General features: G+C 46.9%; 1 protein-coding gene across 4 annotated transcripts in view; it reads right to left on the reverse strand.

The window, feature by feature from the left end:
- CFAP61 (cilia and flagella associated protein 61) overlaps positions 1-20,647 on the reverse strand; it is a 447,743-nt gene that overhangs the window by 281,385 nt on the left and 145,711 nt on the right. For all 4 annotated transcript variants that reach the window (XM_075339389.1, XM_075339390.1, XM_075339388.1 and 1 more), the window contains one exon: positions 17,572-17,711. In XM_075339389.1, the coding sequence (XP_075195504.1) occupies positions 17,572-17,711 (140 nt within the window). The remainder of the gene's footprint in view (positions 1-17,571; positions 17,712-20,647) is intronic.

The following is a 20,647-nucleotide window of genomic DNA, read 5'->3' on the forward strand; positions in this document are numbered from 1 at the left end:
GGTGGGTACTGGTATGGGCTGGTATCATCAAAGATGAACTTGTGGGACCTTTTCAGGTTGAGGATGGAGTGAAGCTCAACTCCCAGACATACTGCCAGTTTCTGGAAGACAACTTCTTCAAGCAGTGGTACAGGAAGAAGTCGGTATCGTTCAAGAAAACATGATTTTCATGAAGGACAATTCCATCACATGCATCCAACTACTCCACAGCGTGGCTGGCCAGTAAAGGTCTAAAAGATGAAAAAATAATGACATGGCCCCTTGTTCACCTGATCTGAACCCCATAGAGAACCAGTGGTCCCTCATAAACTGTGAGATCTACAGGGAGGGAAAACAGTACACCTCTCGGAACAGTGTCTGGGAGGCTGTGGTGGCTGCTGCACGCAATGTTGATCATAAAAAGATCAAGCAACTGACAGAATATATGGATGGTAGGCTGTTGAGTGTCATCAGAAAGAAAGGTGGCTATATTGGTGAATAATGTTTTTGGGTTTTGTTTTTGAATGTCAGAAATGTTTATTTCTGCATTTTGTGCAGTTATATTGGTTTACCTGGTGAAAACAAACAAGTGAGATGGGAATATATTTGTTTTTTATTAAGTTGCCTAATAATTCTGCACAGTAATAGTTACCTGCACAAACAGATATCCTCCTAAGATAGCCAAATCTAAAAAAAAAACACTCCAACTTCCAAAAATATTAAGCTTTGATATTTATGAGTCTTTTGGGTTGATTGAGAACTTAGTTGTTGATTACTAATAAAAAAAATCCCCTAAAATACAACTTGTCTAATAATTCTGCACACGGTGTATTACCAAATCAGACCTTGGATCAAGGCTGGTGCATAAAGAATTCCCCCTACAGACCACAATTTTATGCAGTTTAAAGTACAATTTCCTGAATCAGTGATTTAAAGGGAATCTCTCACCAACTTTTTAACACCTAATTTGAGAACAGCATATCTTAAGGGCAGAGATCCTGATTCCAGCGATGTGTCACTTGCTGCGCTGCTTAGTGTAGTTTTGATAAAATCACTCTGTTTAATCAACAGTACATTATCATTAGATGACTATTTGGCATGCTGCCAGGTAGTCCAGCATATTCATGAGCTCTGTATAAAGACTCTTTCACACATCTCTGATTCTGGTACGTATATGATAGGTTTTATACGTACCAGAATCATGGACATACACAGACCAATTAAAATCAATTTGTCTGCGCACACAGTGATTTTTCACTGACCATGTCTCTGTGTGGCGTACACGTGTATCCGGAGACATGTCCATTTTTTTCTGGCATCACTAATGTCCCACGAACCACACTATGGTATGATCCGTGAAACACGTACAAGAAAAACACGGACGTTGAAAATAAAAAGCATTTTATACTCACCTTCTCCAGCGACACTGTCTCCGGCCTCTGCTGGCTGCTGCTTCTGAGCCGGCTAATTACTGTCATGAATATTCAGTTATGAACGACACGGCGATCCGGAAGTAGCTGCAGCGGGGGCAGAAACACAGCAAAACCGAAGAGTTCAGCACCACGGACAGCAGGAGAGGGGACAGGGGAGTATACCTCCATGTGCTATCACAGATGATGAATGACGGATCATGTATCACGAATAGCACATGGACAACCCACGTGTGCCATGAATCACGGCACAAGGATGGACATATGCGTTTTTCACACGTCAGTGAAAAACGTCTGTGTATTTATCTGACATGTGAAAGAGGCCGCAGATCTGCAGCAGAGAAAACATTGATTTTATCAAAATGACAGCAAACAGCTCAGTAAGTGACATCACTGGAATCAAGATTTCTGCCCCTACATTATGCTGATCTCAGACGGGGAAGCAAAAACCTGGTGACAGATTCCCTTTAAGGAGTTTTTCTATTTTAGTAAATGATGATGTGTTGCTAGAATATGGCATCAATCAGTAGGGGCCAAATGCCAATCGCAGTGGCTCCTTCTCAGTATTTCCCTGCACAGTGATACTCACCGCTATCCGCTGTGCAGTGTAAAGCTGGGAGACCTTGTTACAGATTTTTCTGTAAAAGTCTGCACATACATGGCCTATATGCAAAGGATTAGCCCATGAAAAAAACATTCACCACCTTTCCATGGGATAGGTGATAAAGGTATGATGACTGGAGGTCCCATTGCTGGGACTCCATCTGGTCACCAGGATGGGCGCTCCTAAGAAGTTTGAAAGAAGTGGTAGTCACGTAGATCATTAACACTTTTAAGATTTCATAGATAGCTAAGTACAGAGCGCAGCAGTCTGTGTGAGACCCATAGGCATTACATGGAGCAGTAATGCACATTTATGACTACTGTTTTTTTCAGGGTAAGAAGTTTTAAAGAAGTTTAAGTGCATGATGCATAGGCAGCTAAGGTTGATCCAAGTGGGCGGTATTTATGAGTCCATATTGGCCATGCCAAAAATATCATTACACTAAGGAGCATTTGTTAGTGCATGCTATAGAACTAAAGAAAAATAGGACTCCACATGGACTATTATAATAGTAGCATGTGATGGGCCAACTGATAAATTTGATTTGTGCTGTCCTAGTTTGGTGTGAAGTCAAAGGCTTTCATGGCAGCTGGTCCTCACTCCTGTGCCCGGCATATCAGACCATTAAGGGGCGTAGTAAGTGCACCAGAGGCATCCAAGATGACGTGGCATGGACGTTTGGTGCAAAAGTGAAGACCGGCTGCCACCAAGGACTGGACACTGTATGGCCCACAACACACATCCGTGCCTCCGGTACGTGTTTGGTACGTTTTTGCACGTACCGGAAACACGGAGACACGGAGACCCATGTTATTCTATGGGTGATGGCACACACGCGTAAAATCACACGGATAGTGTGTCCGTGTGATAAGTACGTGTGTGCGTTTTCCCGCACAGACAACATGTCCGTTTTTGGCGGTCAGCACGCAGGCACGGACCCGCTAAAGTCAATGGGTCCGTGCCTGCACGGACGGCACATGGAGCATGTCCGTGTTCAGCACGTTTCATCCGTGTGCGTTTTTAAACGAGCGATCTATTTTTTTTTATTTATTAAAGTCAGTCTACTTACCTTTTTTTCTGCTGTTCTCAGTCATACTTACATTGGCGCTCGGCCTTTTTCTTACCCCGGCTCATACTTATCAATCCTCGATCACCAGAGCAGCGAGGAAAAGCTGTGCCGAAAATACACGGCTTCAATTCATTTGAAAATGCCGGCCGCTCATTAATCAATCTCGTATTCCCTGCTTCCCCCGCCCACCGGCGCCTATGATTGGTTGCAGTCAGACACGCCCCCACGCTGAGTGACAGCTGTCTCACTGCACCCAATCACAGCAGCCGGTGGGCGGCTCTATACTGTGCAGTGAAATAAATAAATAATTAATTAAAAAAAACGGCGTGCGGTCCCCCCCCATTTTGATTCCAGCCAAGATAAAGCCATACGGCTGAAGGATGGTATTCTCAGGATGGGGAGCCCCATGTTATGGGGAGCCCACCAGCCCAACAATATCAGCCAGCAGCCACCCAGAATTGCCGCATACAATAGATGCGACAGTTCTGGGACTCTACTCGGCTCTTCCCGATTTGCCCTGGTGCGTTGGCAATCGGGGTAATAAGGAATTAATGGCAGCCCATAGCTGCCAATAAGTCCTAGATTAATCATTGCAGGCATTTATGAGACACCCCCAATGATTAACCTGCAAGTTAAAGTTAATAAACACACATGAAAAAATCCTTTATTTGAAATAATAAACAATAACAAATACCCTCGTTCACCAATTTATTATGCCCCAAATACCCATCCATGTCCGGCATAATCCACGGAGTTCCAGCGTCGCTTCCAGCTCTGCTACATGAAGGTGACAGGAGCGGCAGAAGAACACCGCCGCTCCTGTCACCTCCATCCAGCAACTGAGGTGAGCCGCGCGATCAGCGATGACGTCACTCAGGTTACTTGCGGCCACCGCTGGATCCTCCAACCGTGACAGCAAGTCGCCCGAGTGACAGCGATGAAGTCACAGGTGAGTTGTGGTCACGGGTGGAGGATCCAGCTAGCCGCGGGTAGCCTGAGTGACGGCAGCACTAATCGCGCTGCTCACTTCAGTCACTCTGGGGATTAGCGGTCACTGGTGAGTCCTTCACGGGTGACCGCTAATCAATACGCGACACAGACAGAGCCACAGTATGAAGATGAAGTCGGGTGAAGTTCACCCGAGTTCATTCTCATCGCGCAACTCTGTCTGCTGTCTGCCGACATGTATCAACGACATTTTACCACACACACGGACGTTACACACGGACATTTCACGTACACATACACTGACATTCCACACGCACACACGGACATTCCACACGCGCACACGGATAGCATACACCATCACACGGATGTCATACGTACCAGAGAAACACCCAAAAAAACGGAACACGGACCCGAAAAACGGACCATGTCACACGTACGTTTTTTATGCGGAAGTGTGTTTTTGTCCTATAGGGCAGTCATGATCTGGATGTAGAAATGACAACCCTTACTGTGTGTGCAGACAATTCACTTTTCACTCAGACTACACTTTTTTCCCCAGAACTCGGCTACGTGTACATGTTGAGTATTTGGTGAGGTTTTTACCTCAGTATTTGTAAGGGTTCGCTTCCACATGTGTTTTGCATGTACAAGTGCAATCCGATAAAACATCGGATTGCTCTCACTCTAGTGCAAAACTATTGGGCAAAGTCCAACTGCGATTGATTTTTCAAGCCATATCCGGAAGAAAAATGAATCGCAGCATACTGCGTTTGGCAGCGAGTCTCGGCTCACGCACCCCCATACAAGTATATGGGAGCGTGTGAAACATCGCACTGCACTTGCATGTCATCCAACTGCAGTGGGATATACGCAGAGACAGACAGCAGAGGAGATGGGGAGAAAGTGCTCCCTCTCTCTTCTCCGCAGCTTTGATACAATTGCAAGATTGCATCACAGTTGTATGACCCTCGGCTCACACGCGCAGCAGAGGGTCATTAGCAAATTGCTTCTGATGCTCTTGTGACGCCCTGGACCAGCCAGGTAGTCACAGATAGAGCCCCGCACAACACCAGTTCCCTAACAAGGTGCCAGCAGCCAAACCATTAAAACCCTAGTCACCTCTCTCAGTGCTGGATAGACACACCAGGGGAAGGAGCCAGGCGGTTGGCATGCCCACCGAGGAGTTCAGAGAGCCTGAGGCAGGAAACACAAGTCAGTTGAGTTTAGGAGTCTAGTTTGAGAGTTGAATGGAGGAGGTCAGGCCTGTGTGACAGGCCTGTAGCAGACTGAAAGGTGCCAGGGTTGGAGCCCGGGCACCTTTGGGTAGGAGGCATATGGAGGCCTCTGCCTGCAGGAGCCGGGAAGATGGCTTGGTGGAACCGTGGTGGACCGGGACAGGGTAGTGGCCCGCCGGTACCGACCTGGGGAATCGACTGGAAACCGGAGCACAAAGGGGGGTACTCAGACCCTGAAGCTAGGTCCAGAAGCTACTGGGGGCTAGCTAATTAACTGATTGCGGCCAGGACTATAGGTCCTTTCCCACCCAAAGTCCCGACTGAAGACAACATCCCAACGAGGGGGATAGAAAGCCACCGCCATGGCAGAGAGATCCCACGGGCCAGCGTCTGCGGGCAAAGGGCTCTTCCGACATCTACAAGCCGGGGAGCGGACTCCTGTATTGCAAGTTCAGGTAGTCCATCATCACAAACAGGTGCAGGAGAAAGGCAGAGACCACCAATCGGGTGGGGGACCAGACTGTAGCCGGCTGAGGGCACCGACCACCATCACCTTGGTTTACCAGAGACTTGTGTGTGTTTCTAATCGTGAGTACACCAGTGCCCTCCGGCCGCCCATCTCCCTGCACCGCCAAACACCCCCAACGGGTCCTGGGGCCACCATCCCTACCAACGGAGGGATTAACCACTTGCTGCGTAACATCTCCCCCGGGTGCCCCGTAAACCGCAGCGGTGGTGTCCACCTTCACCACATTCCGTGGGTGACGTCACAAACACTTAACCACGGCTCCGGCCGTACACCTACGTCCCCTAAACCGCCAGCCCCTTTCAGATTGAAGTGACCACAGGGCCCCCGGATCCGGAGACGCTCGAGCCACCCACCAGCAAGCCCAGATCCGAGCGGCTCGGCTGCAGCCGAGCACGGGGCGGTACACTCTCGCATCGGAAGCTATGCACAAGTGGAATCATACCCTAAGCCAAAACCAGGAGTGGGTAACAATTGTAGAAATAGTGCCCGTGTTTCCACGAGGGGCTGCTAAGTCTTTCTACTTTAGCCAGAAAGAAACGAGATAGGATGATGAAACTTTACATTTATTCCACACACTCTCCACTGATGTCACCACACTTCTAACATCAGTATTCCAAGTTCTGTAAGCCTAACAAAAATAAGGATTTTGGTTGTGTCTCAAACCAGGCATCCGTAGCAGCCATGGCATCAGAAATGGTGTGAAATTTGGTACCCCTGAGGTGTTTCTTCAGGTTTGGAAACAGATGATAGGAGGGAGGTAGATCTGGTGAATAAGGTGGGTGGTCATCCAGCTAGAAACCGAGCTCTGCCAGTTTTGCCGTGGTCGCTTGTGCAGTGTGAGCAGAGGCGTTGTCTTGCAGGAACAACACGCATCGCTGCTGGCTGGGGGCTGGTCACTGGTCGCTGGTGAGATCTGCCTGTTTGACAGCTCACCAGCGACCATGTAACGATGCAGCAGCGATCCTGATGAGGTCAGATCGTCGTCGTGATCGCTGATGGTCAGAGGGAGCTAGATCTGGTGAATAAGGTGGGCGATCAGTCAGCTGGAAGCTCACCTCTGCCTTGCTTGAACAAGATTCCTTTGGACAGCTTGCCGAGCCTTTTGGCCTTCAGAGCTGCCTTCAATTGGTCTAAAAGTTCAATGTAATACCTTGCATCGATGGTGGAACCCTTCTGAAGGTAGTCCACTAGCAGCACGCCCTCCTTATCCCAGATGACAGACGCTATCACCTTAGTGCCTGATTTTTGCACCCTGAACTTCTTTGGATGAGGAGAACCACTGTGCGTCCTCTCTTTTGACCTGCTCCTTGTTTTCAGGGTCATACAAATCAATCCAGGTCTCATCTATAGTGACCAGTCGATCCAGGAAGCTCTTATCAGTCCGGAAACATTGACAAATGGATCGGAAAGTTTTCACTTGCTTGTCTCTCTGATATGTTGTCAAATATTTGGGGACCCACTTTGCAGATAGCTTCCTCATGTCCAAATGTTCATGGATAATGACACAAACATGTTCATGGGAAATGGCTATGATGTCTGCTATTGCTTTGGCTGAAATTCGTCGATTCTCCAGTATGAGGTTGTGCACAGCATCGACAATCTCCGGAACAACCACCACTCTCGGTCATCCATGACGTTCCTCCTCGTTGGTGCTGATGTGGCCCATTTTACATTTGGCAACCCAGTTCTTAACTATAGAATATGAAGGGCATTGACCCCCCCAATTCTGCGACATATCACCATGAATATCCTTTGCGGACTTCCCTTGCAGAAACAAGAATTTTATCCCTTCTCTGCTCAGTTGCTGTAAATATCGCATTAGACTCCGACATTTTTTGTTTCCCTGCGTCCGTAGAACACTGTTGCCATAAGTAACAAACACAAAATTTTTAAAACATATATTATACACATAGGGCATTCATGTGATGTAACATTCGTTACCACAGAAACAAAAAAAAAGATCACAAAGCCAAAGACTTATCAGCAGCCCCCAATATTATTCTTTTCTCTGATTGTTCCAGTCCTGGTTTTGGCTTACGTATGCTGAGGTAAAATACTCACCAAATACTGAACGTGTGCACATGACCTTAGTTTGTGTATATATTATCGTGATTAAGGCCATGTGTACAAGTTGGATATTTGGTGAGTATCTACTTCTGGATTTGTAATTCAAAAATAAAATAAAAATAAATAAATATTTATTTTTATATAGCGCTAACATATTCCGCAGCACTTTTCATACAATAGGAACACTATCCCCATTGGGGCTCACAATCTAAATTCCCTATCTGTATGTCTTTGGAGTGTGGGAGGAAACCGGAGAACCCGGAGGAAACCCACGCAAACACGGGGAGAACATACAAACTCCTTGCAGATGTTGTGCTTGGGGGGATTTGAACCCAGGACCCCAGCGCTGCAAGACTGCAGTGCTAACCACTGAGCCACCGTGCCACCAGGAGTAGGTAACAAAGTGGTGCTCATGTTTCTATTAGGCCGGAGTCAAACTTGCGAGAGACTCACACGAGTCTCTCATCGCATCATGTGGCATGGCCGCACACTCTCCTGACAGGAGCGGGTCGGATGCATGTATTTTTATGCAGCTGAGACGCTCCTATCCAGAGAGTGTGCGGCCTTGCCGTGTGGTGAGATGAGAGACTCGCGCAAGTTTCTCACAAGTTTGACTTCGACCTTAAACTTATCCTCTGATCGTTCCCCTCCTGGTTTTGGCTACAAATACTGATGTAAAAAACTCACTAAATACTCATTGTGTGCATGTGGCCTTAGTTTGTGTATCTATTATCGTGATTAAGGTCACGTGCACACGTTGAATATTTGGTGAGTTTTTACCTCAGATTTTGTAAGCTAAAACCAGGAGTGCAACAAATCCTAAGGTAAAAATTCACCAAGTATTCAATGTGTGCACATGGCCTTAATCACGATAATATATACATAAAATAAGGCCACATGCATACGTAAAAACTCACCAAATACTCAACATGTGCATGTGGCCTTAGTTTATGTATATTTATTATTGTGATTAAGGCCACGTGCACATTGAATATTTGGTGAATTTTTACCTTAGGATTTGTTCCACTCCTGGTTTTATCTTACAAAATCTGAGGTAAAAACTCACCAAATACTCAACATCAGGATTTGTAAGCCAAAGCCAGGAGTAAGGTAAAAAAAACAACTCGCCAAATACTCAATCTGTGCACGTGGCCTAAGATTCATTAGGCTATGTGCCCACGCTGCGGATTTACCGCGGATTTTGCCGCGGATTTGCCGCGGATTTACCGCGGATTTGCCGAAAATCTGCAGCAGCAGCACTTCCAAGCCATTTCAATGGCATTTTGGAAATGCTGTGCCCATGCTGCGGATTTTTCCGCGGCGGATTTGCCGCGGATTTTGATGCGGAAAAATCTGCAGCATGTCAATTATTGTTGCGGATTTTGGTGCGGATTTTTCCCATGCAAGTCAATGCAAGGTGTAAAATCCGCAAGAAATCCGCAGGTCTGTTCCCACAGGCTCTTTTTCCTGCGGATTTGGTGCGGATCTCGCAAACAAATCCGCAGGAAGTGATGTAGGATAGTTCAGGAAGAGGAAGTTTCACCATTTTGTAGTGTAGAGTAGTGGCAGTGTAGTCGTGTTGTGACCGGACTCTGGATTGCCAGCTAAAAGCAGCTAGTTACAGGCTGCTTGCTTTTAGCTGGCAAAACAGGATCCCAGCTCTTTTTTCACAATTCTTTTTAAAAAAAAAAAAAAAAATGTGCTCCGCTGTATTTTCACTGTCCAGCCCGATGCAAGCAAGCAACTGAGGGCTGTGCTTCTCAGCGGGATAAGGCTGAAGCATTCTCTGCCCCTCCCGCTGAGAAAAACAGTCCTCAGCTGCCCCTGAAAATGGCGGCTTCATTGTGAAGCGCCATTCTCAGGTGCTGTACCGAGGCTCATCCAGCCGCCCTGATGCATTTGGCTGGCTGGGTAATCTGAAGGGGTTAATGCCAGTTTTCTGCAAACTGGCACTAAGCCCGAGGTTCATAATGTCATGCCTGTGTAGACACGGCCATTATGAACCTCCGTTTGGTAATAAAGAAAAGAAAACACTTTTTGAAAAATTTTATTTGAAATAAAAACACACAAACATCCCTGATTCCCATCTTTATTACTCCCTGAATCCCCCGACGATAATCCATGACAGCTCCGATGTGCACCCGGCTGACCCGGGCACTGGCGTCAGCCGGTCACAGCAGCTGTCAGTGTACGAGATGCTGCACAGCTCTCTTCTGTCTGCTGGGACCGGCTGACGTCCGTGCCCGGGTCACATGAGTGCACATCGGAGCCCGGCACATCAGCTGGTCGGTGTGCAGTCAGCTGACCCGCCCGCGCTCGCGAATTAAGTCAGCATACGATGTGCAGTCATGTGACCCGGGCACGGACGTCAGCCGGTCCCAGCAGCCGTCAGTGTACGAGATGCTGCAAAGCTCTCTTCCGTCTGCTGGGACCGGTTGACGTCCGTGCCTGGGTCAGATGAGTGCACATCGGCCGACTATTCAGCTGTCGATGTGCACTCAGCTGACCCGCCCGCGCTCGCGAATTAAGTCAGCTGACCGGCTGACTTCTGTGCCCGGGTCAGCTGATGCTCTGAAGTCAGCTGACCCGAGCTCAGCTATGAACTGAGCTGACCCGGCCAGTGAGTTCTGCCGCTCCCAGCAGCCGGCAGAGAGCTTTCCTGTGATATTGTCCTGGATTAACCTCTGAGGCTTGGGAGTAATAAAGATGGGAATCAGGGATGTTTGTGTGTTTTTATTTCAAATAAAATTTTTCAAAAAGTGTTTTCTTTTCTTTATTACCAAACGGAGGTTCATAATGGCCGTGTCTACACAGGCATGACATTATGAACCTCGGGCTTAGTGCCAGTTTGCAGAAAACTGGCATTAACCCCTTCAGATTACCCAGCCAGCCAAATGCATCAGGGCGACTGGATGAGCCTCGGTACAGCACCTGAGAATGGCGCTTCACAATGAAGCCGCCATTTTCAGGGGCAGCTGAGGACTGTTTTTCTCAGCGGGAGGGGCAGAGAATGCTTCAGCCTTATCCCGCTGAGAAGCACAGCCCCCAGTTGCTTGCTTGCATCGGGCTGGACAGTGAAAATACAGCGGAGCACATTTTTTTTTTTTTTTTAAATAACAGTGAAAGGGAACATGGGACCACATTTTTTGGCTATAAGCTGCGGCCACCACCACTGGGTTATTATATACAGCCTGTTAGAATGTAAGAGCCCAGTGGTGTTGGCCGCAGCTTTTCTGTATAAGCACACTGTGAGACTGCTAACAAAATGGATAATGGAGAAGAAAGGAGGGTTGGGACAGGAAATGACACAAAGAGACTTTTTTTTGCTTTCAAAACAGTCAAAGCTTTATTCAGAAACACATTAGAGTACAATGGACAAAATCCGCATCAAAATCCGCAACGAAATCCGCGTCAAATCCGCGTCAAATCCGCGTCAAATCCGCAGCTATGCTAAGGTGCGGATTCTGGGGGAAAGCTGCGGATTTTGAGGCACAAAAATCCGCAGCAACATTCTCTCGTGGACACATAGCCTTACAGCCTATACGCTTACCTACTTGTATATTTGTTTTTTGCATTAGTATGTTACACAATAGGTCTCTTCTCTATCTGCCTGTTAATTCTTAGCATTTATTATCTATATTCACATTTTCTGACATCTTCTTTCTTACGGAACTCCCATTCTTTTTCTACCTTGTCTTAAACTGTAATAACAATTAGTTTAATAGATTAATAAAAAGACAACACGTTCATTAGTCATATTGAGATTACGACAACTATAGATCCAAGACCTCTCTACATAAAGGAGATATAAAACCTATTCTAAACACAAAGAAGACTTTGTACAAAAGGCTCATTATGTCAGAAAATGTAAAAGTACTTGTATATTTGTGTGCAATATGTTGAGGTTTTTTTTTTTAATTAGGGGATTCTTTTCATCCTTTTTTAATACAGCTCTAAGAAAAAAGCACCGGATGGTGGAAGTCAGGAGGCGCGCACCGACATGACAAGATATTGTGATCCTATTCAGGGCCGGATTATAGGCGGGGCAGACGGGGCTTCAGCCCAGGGGCCCCCACCACAAGAGCCTCTGAGGGGGCCCCCACCACCATCTGTGTGTCCGCCATTTTATTAATGTCGCAGTGGTTCAAGACTGCACTGTACCTTTAAGGTATTTCAATCCCGGCCATCACTGTACTGCAGACACGCCCACTGCACGCTGTGTGGGCTGCGTCTGCCAGGATGACGTCACCGCGCTGCTGTTTCTTCCTGCCGTAGAGGAGCTTGTGGGAGGACCGGAGGTCTCAGTGGATCCCGGTAAGTATGAGGTCATTAATCATGGTGCCGGCCGGGCAGGAGGCTGCAGTGAGGAGGGAGCAGACGCCGCTGATAACTCCAGACGGGATTCCATAGTGTCAGCGGCCACTCTGCTATCAGTGTGAGATATTGCAGGAGTGTGAGCTGCAGCAGATCAGGTCGGGCTGTCAGTGCCGGGTCATCGGCTGCAGCCTCATCCCTCCCCTGCAATAACTCACACTGATCTCCAGCACAGACATCACTACACACAGAATCCTGCACTGATCACATCTGAGCCTGCAGCAGACATTACACTATATGGCCCATATTACATCTAGAATATGTTACATCCTGTCCTGTAGGCCCAGGTGTGATCAGTGCAGGGCATTGTATATCTGTGCACATGGTATACCACATCCAGCGTACAGAGAGAGTAGTGTGATACACTGTGTACACACATCAGATGGTATATAATAATGTGTATATTGTATAACCTCTGATGTCTGTATCACAGTATATTGTGTAACAGTCATGTATTCTCCTGTACACTGTACAGGGGCGTACCTTTGGGGGGCATGCGGCATATGTTCCCCTGCACGGCAATCAGGGGGGCACCATTAAAAAGTGTGAGGCAGCAGTATGGTGGGAGAAAATTGTAAGTGGAGAGTATTGGTGGAGAAAAGTGTGAGGGGCATAGTATAGAGCCTGGGTAGTGGGGAACATAAGCAGTATAGAGAAGGGGCAGCATGGTGGCCAGTGTGAGGGCACAGTATGCTGTGGAGGGGGAATGTGAGACTGAGGTGCGGTATAGTGACTGTATAGTGAAGGAGGTAGGCAGTATAGAGAAGGGTCAGCATGGTGGCCAGTGTGAGGGCACAGTATGGAGGGCACAGTATGCTGAGGAGGGGGAATGTGAGACTAAGGTGCGGTATAGTGACTGTATAGTGAAGGAGGTAGGCAGTATAGAGAAGGGGCAGCATGGTGGCCAGTGTGAGGGCACAGTATGGAGGCACAGTATGCTGAGGAGGGGGAATGTGAGACTGAGGTGCGGTATAGTGACTGTATAGTGAAGCAGGTAGGCAGTATAGAGAAGGGTCAGCATGGTGGCCAGTGTGAGGGCACAGTATGGAGGGCACAGTATGCTGAGGAGGGGGAATGTGAGACTGAGGTGCGGTATAGTGACTGTATAGTGAAGGAGGTAGGCAGTATAGAGAAGGGGCGGCATGGTGGCCAGTGTGAGGGCACAGTATGCTGAGGAGGGGGAATGTGAGACGGAGGTACAGTATAGTGACTGTATAGTGAAGGAGGTAGGCAGTATAGAGAAGGGGCGGCATGGTGGCCAGTGTGAGGGCACAGTATGGAGGCACAGTATGCTGAGGAGGGGGAATGTGAGACCGAGGTGCGGTATAGTGACTGTATAGTGAAGGAGGTAGGCAGTATAGAGAAGGGGCAGCATGGTGGCCAGTGTGAGGGCACAGTATGGAGGGCACAGTATACTGAGGAGGGGGAATGTGAGACTGAGGTGCGGTATAGTGACTGGATAGTGAAGGAGGTAGGCAGTATAGAGAAGGGGCAGCATGGTGGCCAGTGTGAGGGCACAGTATGGAGGGCACAGTATGCTGAGGAGGGGGAATGTGAGACTGAGGTGCGGTATAGTGACTGGATAGTGAAGGAGGTAGGCAGTATAGAGAAGGGGCGGCATGGTGGCCAGTGTGAGGGCACAGTATGGAGGCACAGTATGCTGAGGAGGGGGAATGTGAGACTGAGGTGCGGTATAGTGACTGTATAGTGAAGGAGGTAGGCAGTATAGAGAAGGGGCAGCATGGTGGCCAGTGTGAGGGCACAGTATGGAGGGCACAGTATGCTGAAGAGGGGTAATGTGAGATTGAGTTGCACTTTCAGTGATTTTGGTACTGAGGGTTAGGGCAGTATAGAGAGGGGATAGCATGGGGAACAGTGTGAGGGTACAGCTCAGGAGGGGGCGTGTGAGGAGGGGGCACAGTATAGACATTTGGAAGTATAGTGGGTACACAATGTAGAGGACGGTGTGAAGAGGGGGCCCAGTACTGAAAGAAGAGGCCATGTACCATAAGAATGACATTGTGTGGGTCATTTTGTGCAGGGACCACAGTGAGGGGCAATTATTTATTCAGGCGCACAGCGTAGGTCATATATTTATATTTAGGAGCATTATAATCATTCTGCTATTTATTTTAAGGGCATAATGTCGAGATGTGCTGCAGAAGACCCGGGAGGTCTGCAGAGAGGAGCTGTGGATGTGAAAAGTCATCATGACGTCTGGACAAGATGGAGAAGAAAGAATAAGATGACTCCGATCAGAGAAGATGTCACATACAAGGTACCTGGATGTAACTGTATGTGTGTGATACTCAATGCTTCTCATCAGGACTGTGGTTCCTGTATGGTCCAAAGTCTGATGAATACTGATAACAATTCCCAGCATTTTCTTACAATTGTTAAGGACATACTGGGAGTTGTTAATTCATGTGATACAAATGTATATGGGGATGTGACATTACAATATATTGTTGTAGTAAATTTGGTACTGTAGTCATGTATTGGTGGTTCTGGTGATATATTCGTTTACTGATGAGGGTGCTAGTGATGTATTTTGGTATTGCTTTTGGTTCTGGTGCTGTACACCGTGTGCAGAATTATTAGGCATTTTATATTTTAGAGGATTTTTTTTTATTATTGATCAACAACTATGTTCTCAATTAGCCCAAAAGACTCATAAATATCAAATCTTAATATTTTTGGAAGTTGGGGTGGGTTTTTTTTTAGATTTGGCTATCTTAGGAGGATATCTGTCTGTGCAGGTAACTATTACTGTGCAGAATTATTAGGCAACTTAATAAAAAGCAAATATATTCCCATCTCACTTGTTTATTTTCACCAGGTAAACCAATATAACTGCACAAAATTTAGAAATAAACATTTCTGACATGCAAAAACAAAACCCCAAAAAATGAGTGCCCAATATCGCCCCCTTTCTTTCTGATGACACTCAGCAGCCGACCATCCATAGATTCTGTCAGTGCTTGATCTGTTTACGATCAACATTGCGTGCAGCAGCCACCACAGCCTCCAGACACTGCTCCCAGAGGTGCACTGTTTTCCCTCCCTGTAGATCTCACATTTTATGAGGGACCACAGGTTCTCTATGGGGTTCAGATCAGGTGAACAAGGGGGCCATGTCATTATTTTTTCATCTTTTAGACCTTTACTGGCCAGCCACGCTGTGGAGTAGTTGGATTAATGTGATGGAGCATTGTCCTGCATGAAAATCATGTTTTTCTTGAACGATACCGACTTCTTCCTGTACCACTGCTTGAAGAAGTTGTCTTCCAGAAACTGGCAGTAGGTCTGGGAGTTGAGCTTCACTCCATCCTCAACCAGAAAAGGTCCCACAAGTTGATCTTTGCTGATCCCAGCCCATACCAGTGCCCACCTCCACCTTGCTGGTGTCTGAGTCGGAGTGGAGCTCTCTGCCCTTTACTGATCCAGCCTCGGCCCATCCATCTGGTCTATCAAGAGTCACTCTCATTTCATCAGTCCATAAAACCTTTGAAACATCAGTCTTCAGATATTTCTTGGCCCAGTCTTGAGGTTTTATCTTATGTTTCTTGGTCAGAGGTGGTGGTTTTCCGCCTTCCTTACCTTGGCCATGTCCCTGAGTATGGCACACCTTGTGCTTTTTGATACTCTAGTAATGTTGCAGCTCTGAAATATGGCCAAACTGGTGGCAAATGGCATCTTGGCAGCTTCATGCTTGATTTTTCTCAGTTTATGGGCAGTTATTTTGCGCCTTTTTTGCCCAACACACTTCTTGCGACCCTGTTGGCTATTTGCCATGAAACGCTTGATTGTTCGGTGATCACGCTTCAAAAGTTTGGCAATTTCAAGACTGCTGCATCCCTCTGCAAGACATCGCACAGTTTTGGACTTTTCAGAGCCCGTCACATCTCTCTTTTGACCCATTCTGCCAAAGGAAAAAGAAGTTGCCTAATAATTAAGCACACCTTATATAGGGTGTTGATGTCATTACACCGCACCCCTACTCATTACAGAGATGCACATCACCGGATTTACTTAATTGGTAGTTGGCTCTCAGCCTATACAGCTTGGAGTAGGACAACATGTATAAAAGTATCATGTGAGCAAAATACTCATTTGTCTAATAATTCTGCACACAGTGTATTTATGTACATTTTACTGATTCTGATCCTGTACACATGTAGCAAGCCATGATTTGTAAAATTACATGACCGCAAGGGTTTCTAAATTATGTTAGTAGCATTAAAGGGGTTGTCCAGGTTTGTGATGAAAGTTTCTATGTGACTGCAGACTTCTGAATCCTCAGTGTGCACACTGCACACTGTCAGGACTCTCCGATGCCAGCAGTGAGAGCTTGAGGGCATGTAACTATTGAGTGAGGCTGCAGACGTCTAATTTGAATGTGGCCGGAAGTAAGCAAATCGCATACTTGCAGTGCCATGACTACTTGCTCATGGCACGGGAAAATCATGACACTGTGCAGTCCGCAAGCTGTGAGAATTCAGAAGTCTGCAGTCATATAACTACAAATTTTCCTTGTCGAGCTGGACAACCCCTTTAATAATAAAAGTAAGCCCCGTAGCATGCCCAATCCAACAACCTGTAATATACTCAATGTAAGGATTCGGCTCTGCTTGCTAATTTTAGAAGTGGTCACATGACCACTTGCAGGTCATTTTAATACTTTGAGTCACAATTAGCTTCTCTTCCTGCTTCTCTTTATGGGCTGTAGTATTTCACTGAACATCGAGAGAATTAGGAAGAGCAGCTCATCGGCACGTGGCACGTGTGAAAATGGCGTATGAGCGGTCACATGACAACTACTCAAACCGCATAAGCCGTGTATAGAAGGGGGCGCCAAACTGACCTCCTACTCCATGGACAGGAAAACCTAGATCCACCTCTGATACAGTGTATGGCATACCGTGTGCAGACATCAGCTGCTATGTACTACTCCGGAGACAATACAATAGAGAGCACATTGTGATTTTCAGCAACCATTGCTGCCAGTGAGAACTTTCCCTTTCTGTATTTTTACTATTACTTGGCTGTCTTAACATTGGGATCAATAAAAAAATGTGAGTAACTTTATTTTCTGTGTATAAGTGTAAATCTGAATGTGGCAGAACAGGATACGATCCATGCTCAGTGGATTTATATCTAAATGCTACAGTTCGTGCTCTACTGTTATGGCTTAAAATGTTAACGTTATGGGGCCCCCACCAGATTTTCTGCCCAGGGGCCCCCACCAACCTTAATCTGGCCCTGATCCTATTTGCTCACATGTGCAGGTGTATAAAAAGACAAGCTGAGATTGCTGAGGTTGATTTTCCACTTACTTGATCAAGCCAGCTCGGTGGAAAATATAAAGCTCCTGAGGCAAAGTGCATGTACTCAGAGGCACGGCTCGCACAAAGCTCTGGAGCAGAGGAAATTCAGGGGTGAGGTGAGGAACCGTGATGATGCAGAAGTCTTTATCCTTGAGCAATGAAACACAAACACATTACTGGAATCCATGCATATCATACAACTGGGAATAAATACTAATTAATTAAAATGTTTCATGCATCAGAGATCACACTATTAGCCTGGAATGATTTCATGGCGGGGGCTGGCAGGGGCACCTTATAAATAAACAATACCATAGCATTACATGAGCGATAATACTTTACCTACATTAATACTGCCTTAGCTTTAATTATACTGATTGTTTGTCAAACGTTTAGTGTGGAAATTATTTATTCCTGCACCCTGCAAATCTTTCATGTATTGTAGATATCTACTCCGGCATGGTCCAACTTACTAACTGTATGATCAGTTTTAGGGCTGGTGTTAGCGAAATAAATGAGGTTCTCCACTTTTCACAATCATTATTTGTTTGACAATAAGTTTACAGAATGTGTCTTCCTACTAGGACCCCCAACAATCAGCTGTAAATTGTGAGGAACACTGGCAATAAGGGCATACTTGCAGTATCGGGGACCAGAAGTGACTGGGCATGATCGGGCAGAGATAGTGGGCAGAATGAAGACAGTGGGCATGATCGCCCGGAGTTCGTGGTCGGGAGCGGTGATAGTGGGCATAAGTCCACATGGTCATGGAGTTTATAATAGAAGCAGGGTCTGGGGGGTAAGTTCCCCAATTGTGGGGCATATTTAAGACTTGTTACGTGATATATAACAGAATATCATTTGGACATGTCATAGTGTCCCTTGATATACTGCACAGAAGGTAAGTCAGGCCACGCCCACCAAGACAAGCATCACGCCCACCAAGTAAGCTGCATGTGTGCCACTTTAACCCCTGCCTGGGGTCTTACCCCCAGACTCCTGCTTCTATTATAAAGAACTTCATGACCACGTGGAGTTAAAAATCAATGTCTTTTCCACTACCCGGGCCATCTAAGCTGGTCATGCCCACCCTATCTCCACTCTGCCTACTATCTCCAGGTGGTCACATCCAGTCACTTCCGGTCCCCAATACTGCAAATATGCCGCAATAAGGCCTCAATTTGAAGTCTATTTTATCGCATAGGCGATAAAACGAACAGTCTTTTATCAGTGTGCTGTATCCAGTATTCATCGGTGTGACAGTTTTTGTCACCACTGAGGCAACAGTAGAAACCTGACAGCACTAAGATGACAGAAAGAGGGTATAACTGTGAAGCGATGGCCGAGAGGACCACCGCAGTGCAGAGTAGGTTACAGTACACAAGACGAGGTGCGAACAACAAGGGTGTATTTATTAACAGGCGGGGAAAGATGTGGAGAAGGCAGGTTCAGGCACGGGGTATACAGTGGCAAAAACGTGATTTAACAACACTTTTGTATTCTCTAGCTGGTCCGCTCAATAGCACGGTGCTCCAACTATTACAGGTTCAAGAAACACAAAAAACAGTCAGATACAATGCTACTCTACACGTAACCTCTCTGGCCTCTGCTAAACGGGCCACACGGATGCCGTGTTCTACCTACTGAAGCCTACTTTAGCCCCTAGTATGTGCACCATATTCAACTCACAGTGATGCTGGGGACGTGGATCCAGTCCCGGGGGCCCCCCAACAACAGTCTCATCCGAAGGTGCGCACTTCTCCTGGGCCGGGTTAAGGAGATCAAAATCTTCTTCTTGCTTCAGATTCCTCGCTTGTTCCCTGTTATCTGCAAGTCTCTCTCTCGATTCAGAAGAAAAACTCCAATCCTCCGAGACACACCGGCTGTGTGTTCCTTCACATGCATCTAAAAGCAAAACAGAAACTCCCTTCTCTTCTTACACTCGAGCTGTCCATTAGCACACTTTCTGCAGGGGGAGCAGAACATTCCATTACCCCTCAACACGGGGAGGTTTCTGTCTCTTAAAGTGGCAGCGTGTTTCTTATTGTCCATAGCAGTAGCACCCCCCAATATGCCTCCCCACTTAATGATGGTCGTCCTCGGCCATCACAGCTTCGAGCCCACTGTGTTTTGAAGGAAGGTTCAAACCTGTAGAGGAGACAACAATGGCAGTACAGCAGACCTAGTACATTGTTCAACATATCGGATTGGTGGAACCCCTGCAGTAGACCTCTGAGATCTTCTAAGATCTTGACTATCAGGCCCGGCTTGACTAGCTTCCGGCAGAACACTTGCTGTGGGAGCTGCAGTGGAATCTTGGCTGGTCTCTTCTTCCCGTGGCAGTAGTGGCTCATCCATGTGATCTCCGTTTCCGGAAGGCTGAGGATCCCCCCCTGCATCGGGGGGCTGTCCACCAGTCATCATCGACTTCACACACAGATGACGTATGTTCAGGGAGTGGGGCAGAGACTGCAGGAGATCTTGGCGTAGAAAGAGCTTCAGACCGGCATGGTCGCAACATATTTCTGTGTAGTACTCTAGGGCCGGACGCTCCATTCTCAATTTGCACCTTGTAGACCGGGCCGTCAGCATACACCCGTTCGATTACTCTGTAGGGTTGAACTTCCCATCTTTCACTCAGTTTACCCTTGGGGCGTTTCTCTCTGACTAACACTCGATCTCCAGGTTGAAGCGGTATCTCTTGAATCGGTTTAGGGCTCATATGTTCTTTCTTCTGTAGCTGTTGACAAGCCAACCGACGTATCGTCTGTAATCTTTGTCGATGTTCTTTCACCCACGAAGTGACAGTTCGTTCCATGAAATCCTCTGGCTGCTCCAAATTCAGCTCGATGATTTCTCGCCCAACTCTTCCAAACAGCAGTAGATATGGGGTGTAACCTGTAGTGGAGTGAACTCGGTTATTGTAGGCCCAGACCAGTTCTGCCAGGTAATCTGGCCAACATGCCTTCTTATCTTCCTCTAATGTTCTCAGCATTTGAAGTAGAGTTCGGTTGAAGCGTTCACATGCTCCATTGCCTTGGGGATGGTAAGGTGTAGTCCGAGATCGCTCGATGTCATACATACG

This window comes from Anomaloglossus baeobatrachus, chromosome 3, assembly GCF_048569485.1.
Source record: "Anomaloglossus baeobatrachus isolate aAnoBae1 chromosome 3, aAnoBae1.hap1, whole genome shotgun sequence".
NCBI lineage: Eukaryota > Metazoa > Chordata > Amphibia > Anura > Aromobatidae > Anomaloglossus > Anomaloglossus baeobatrachus.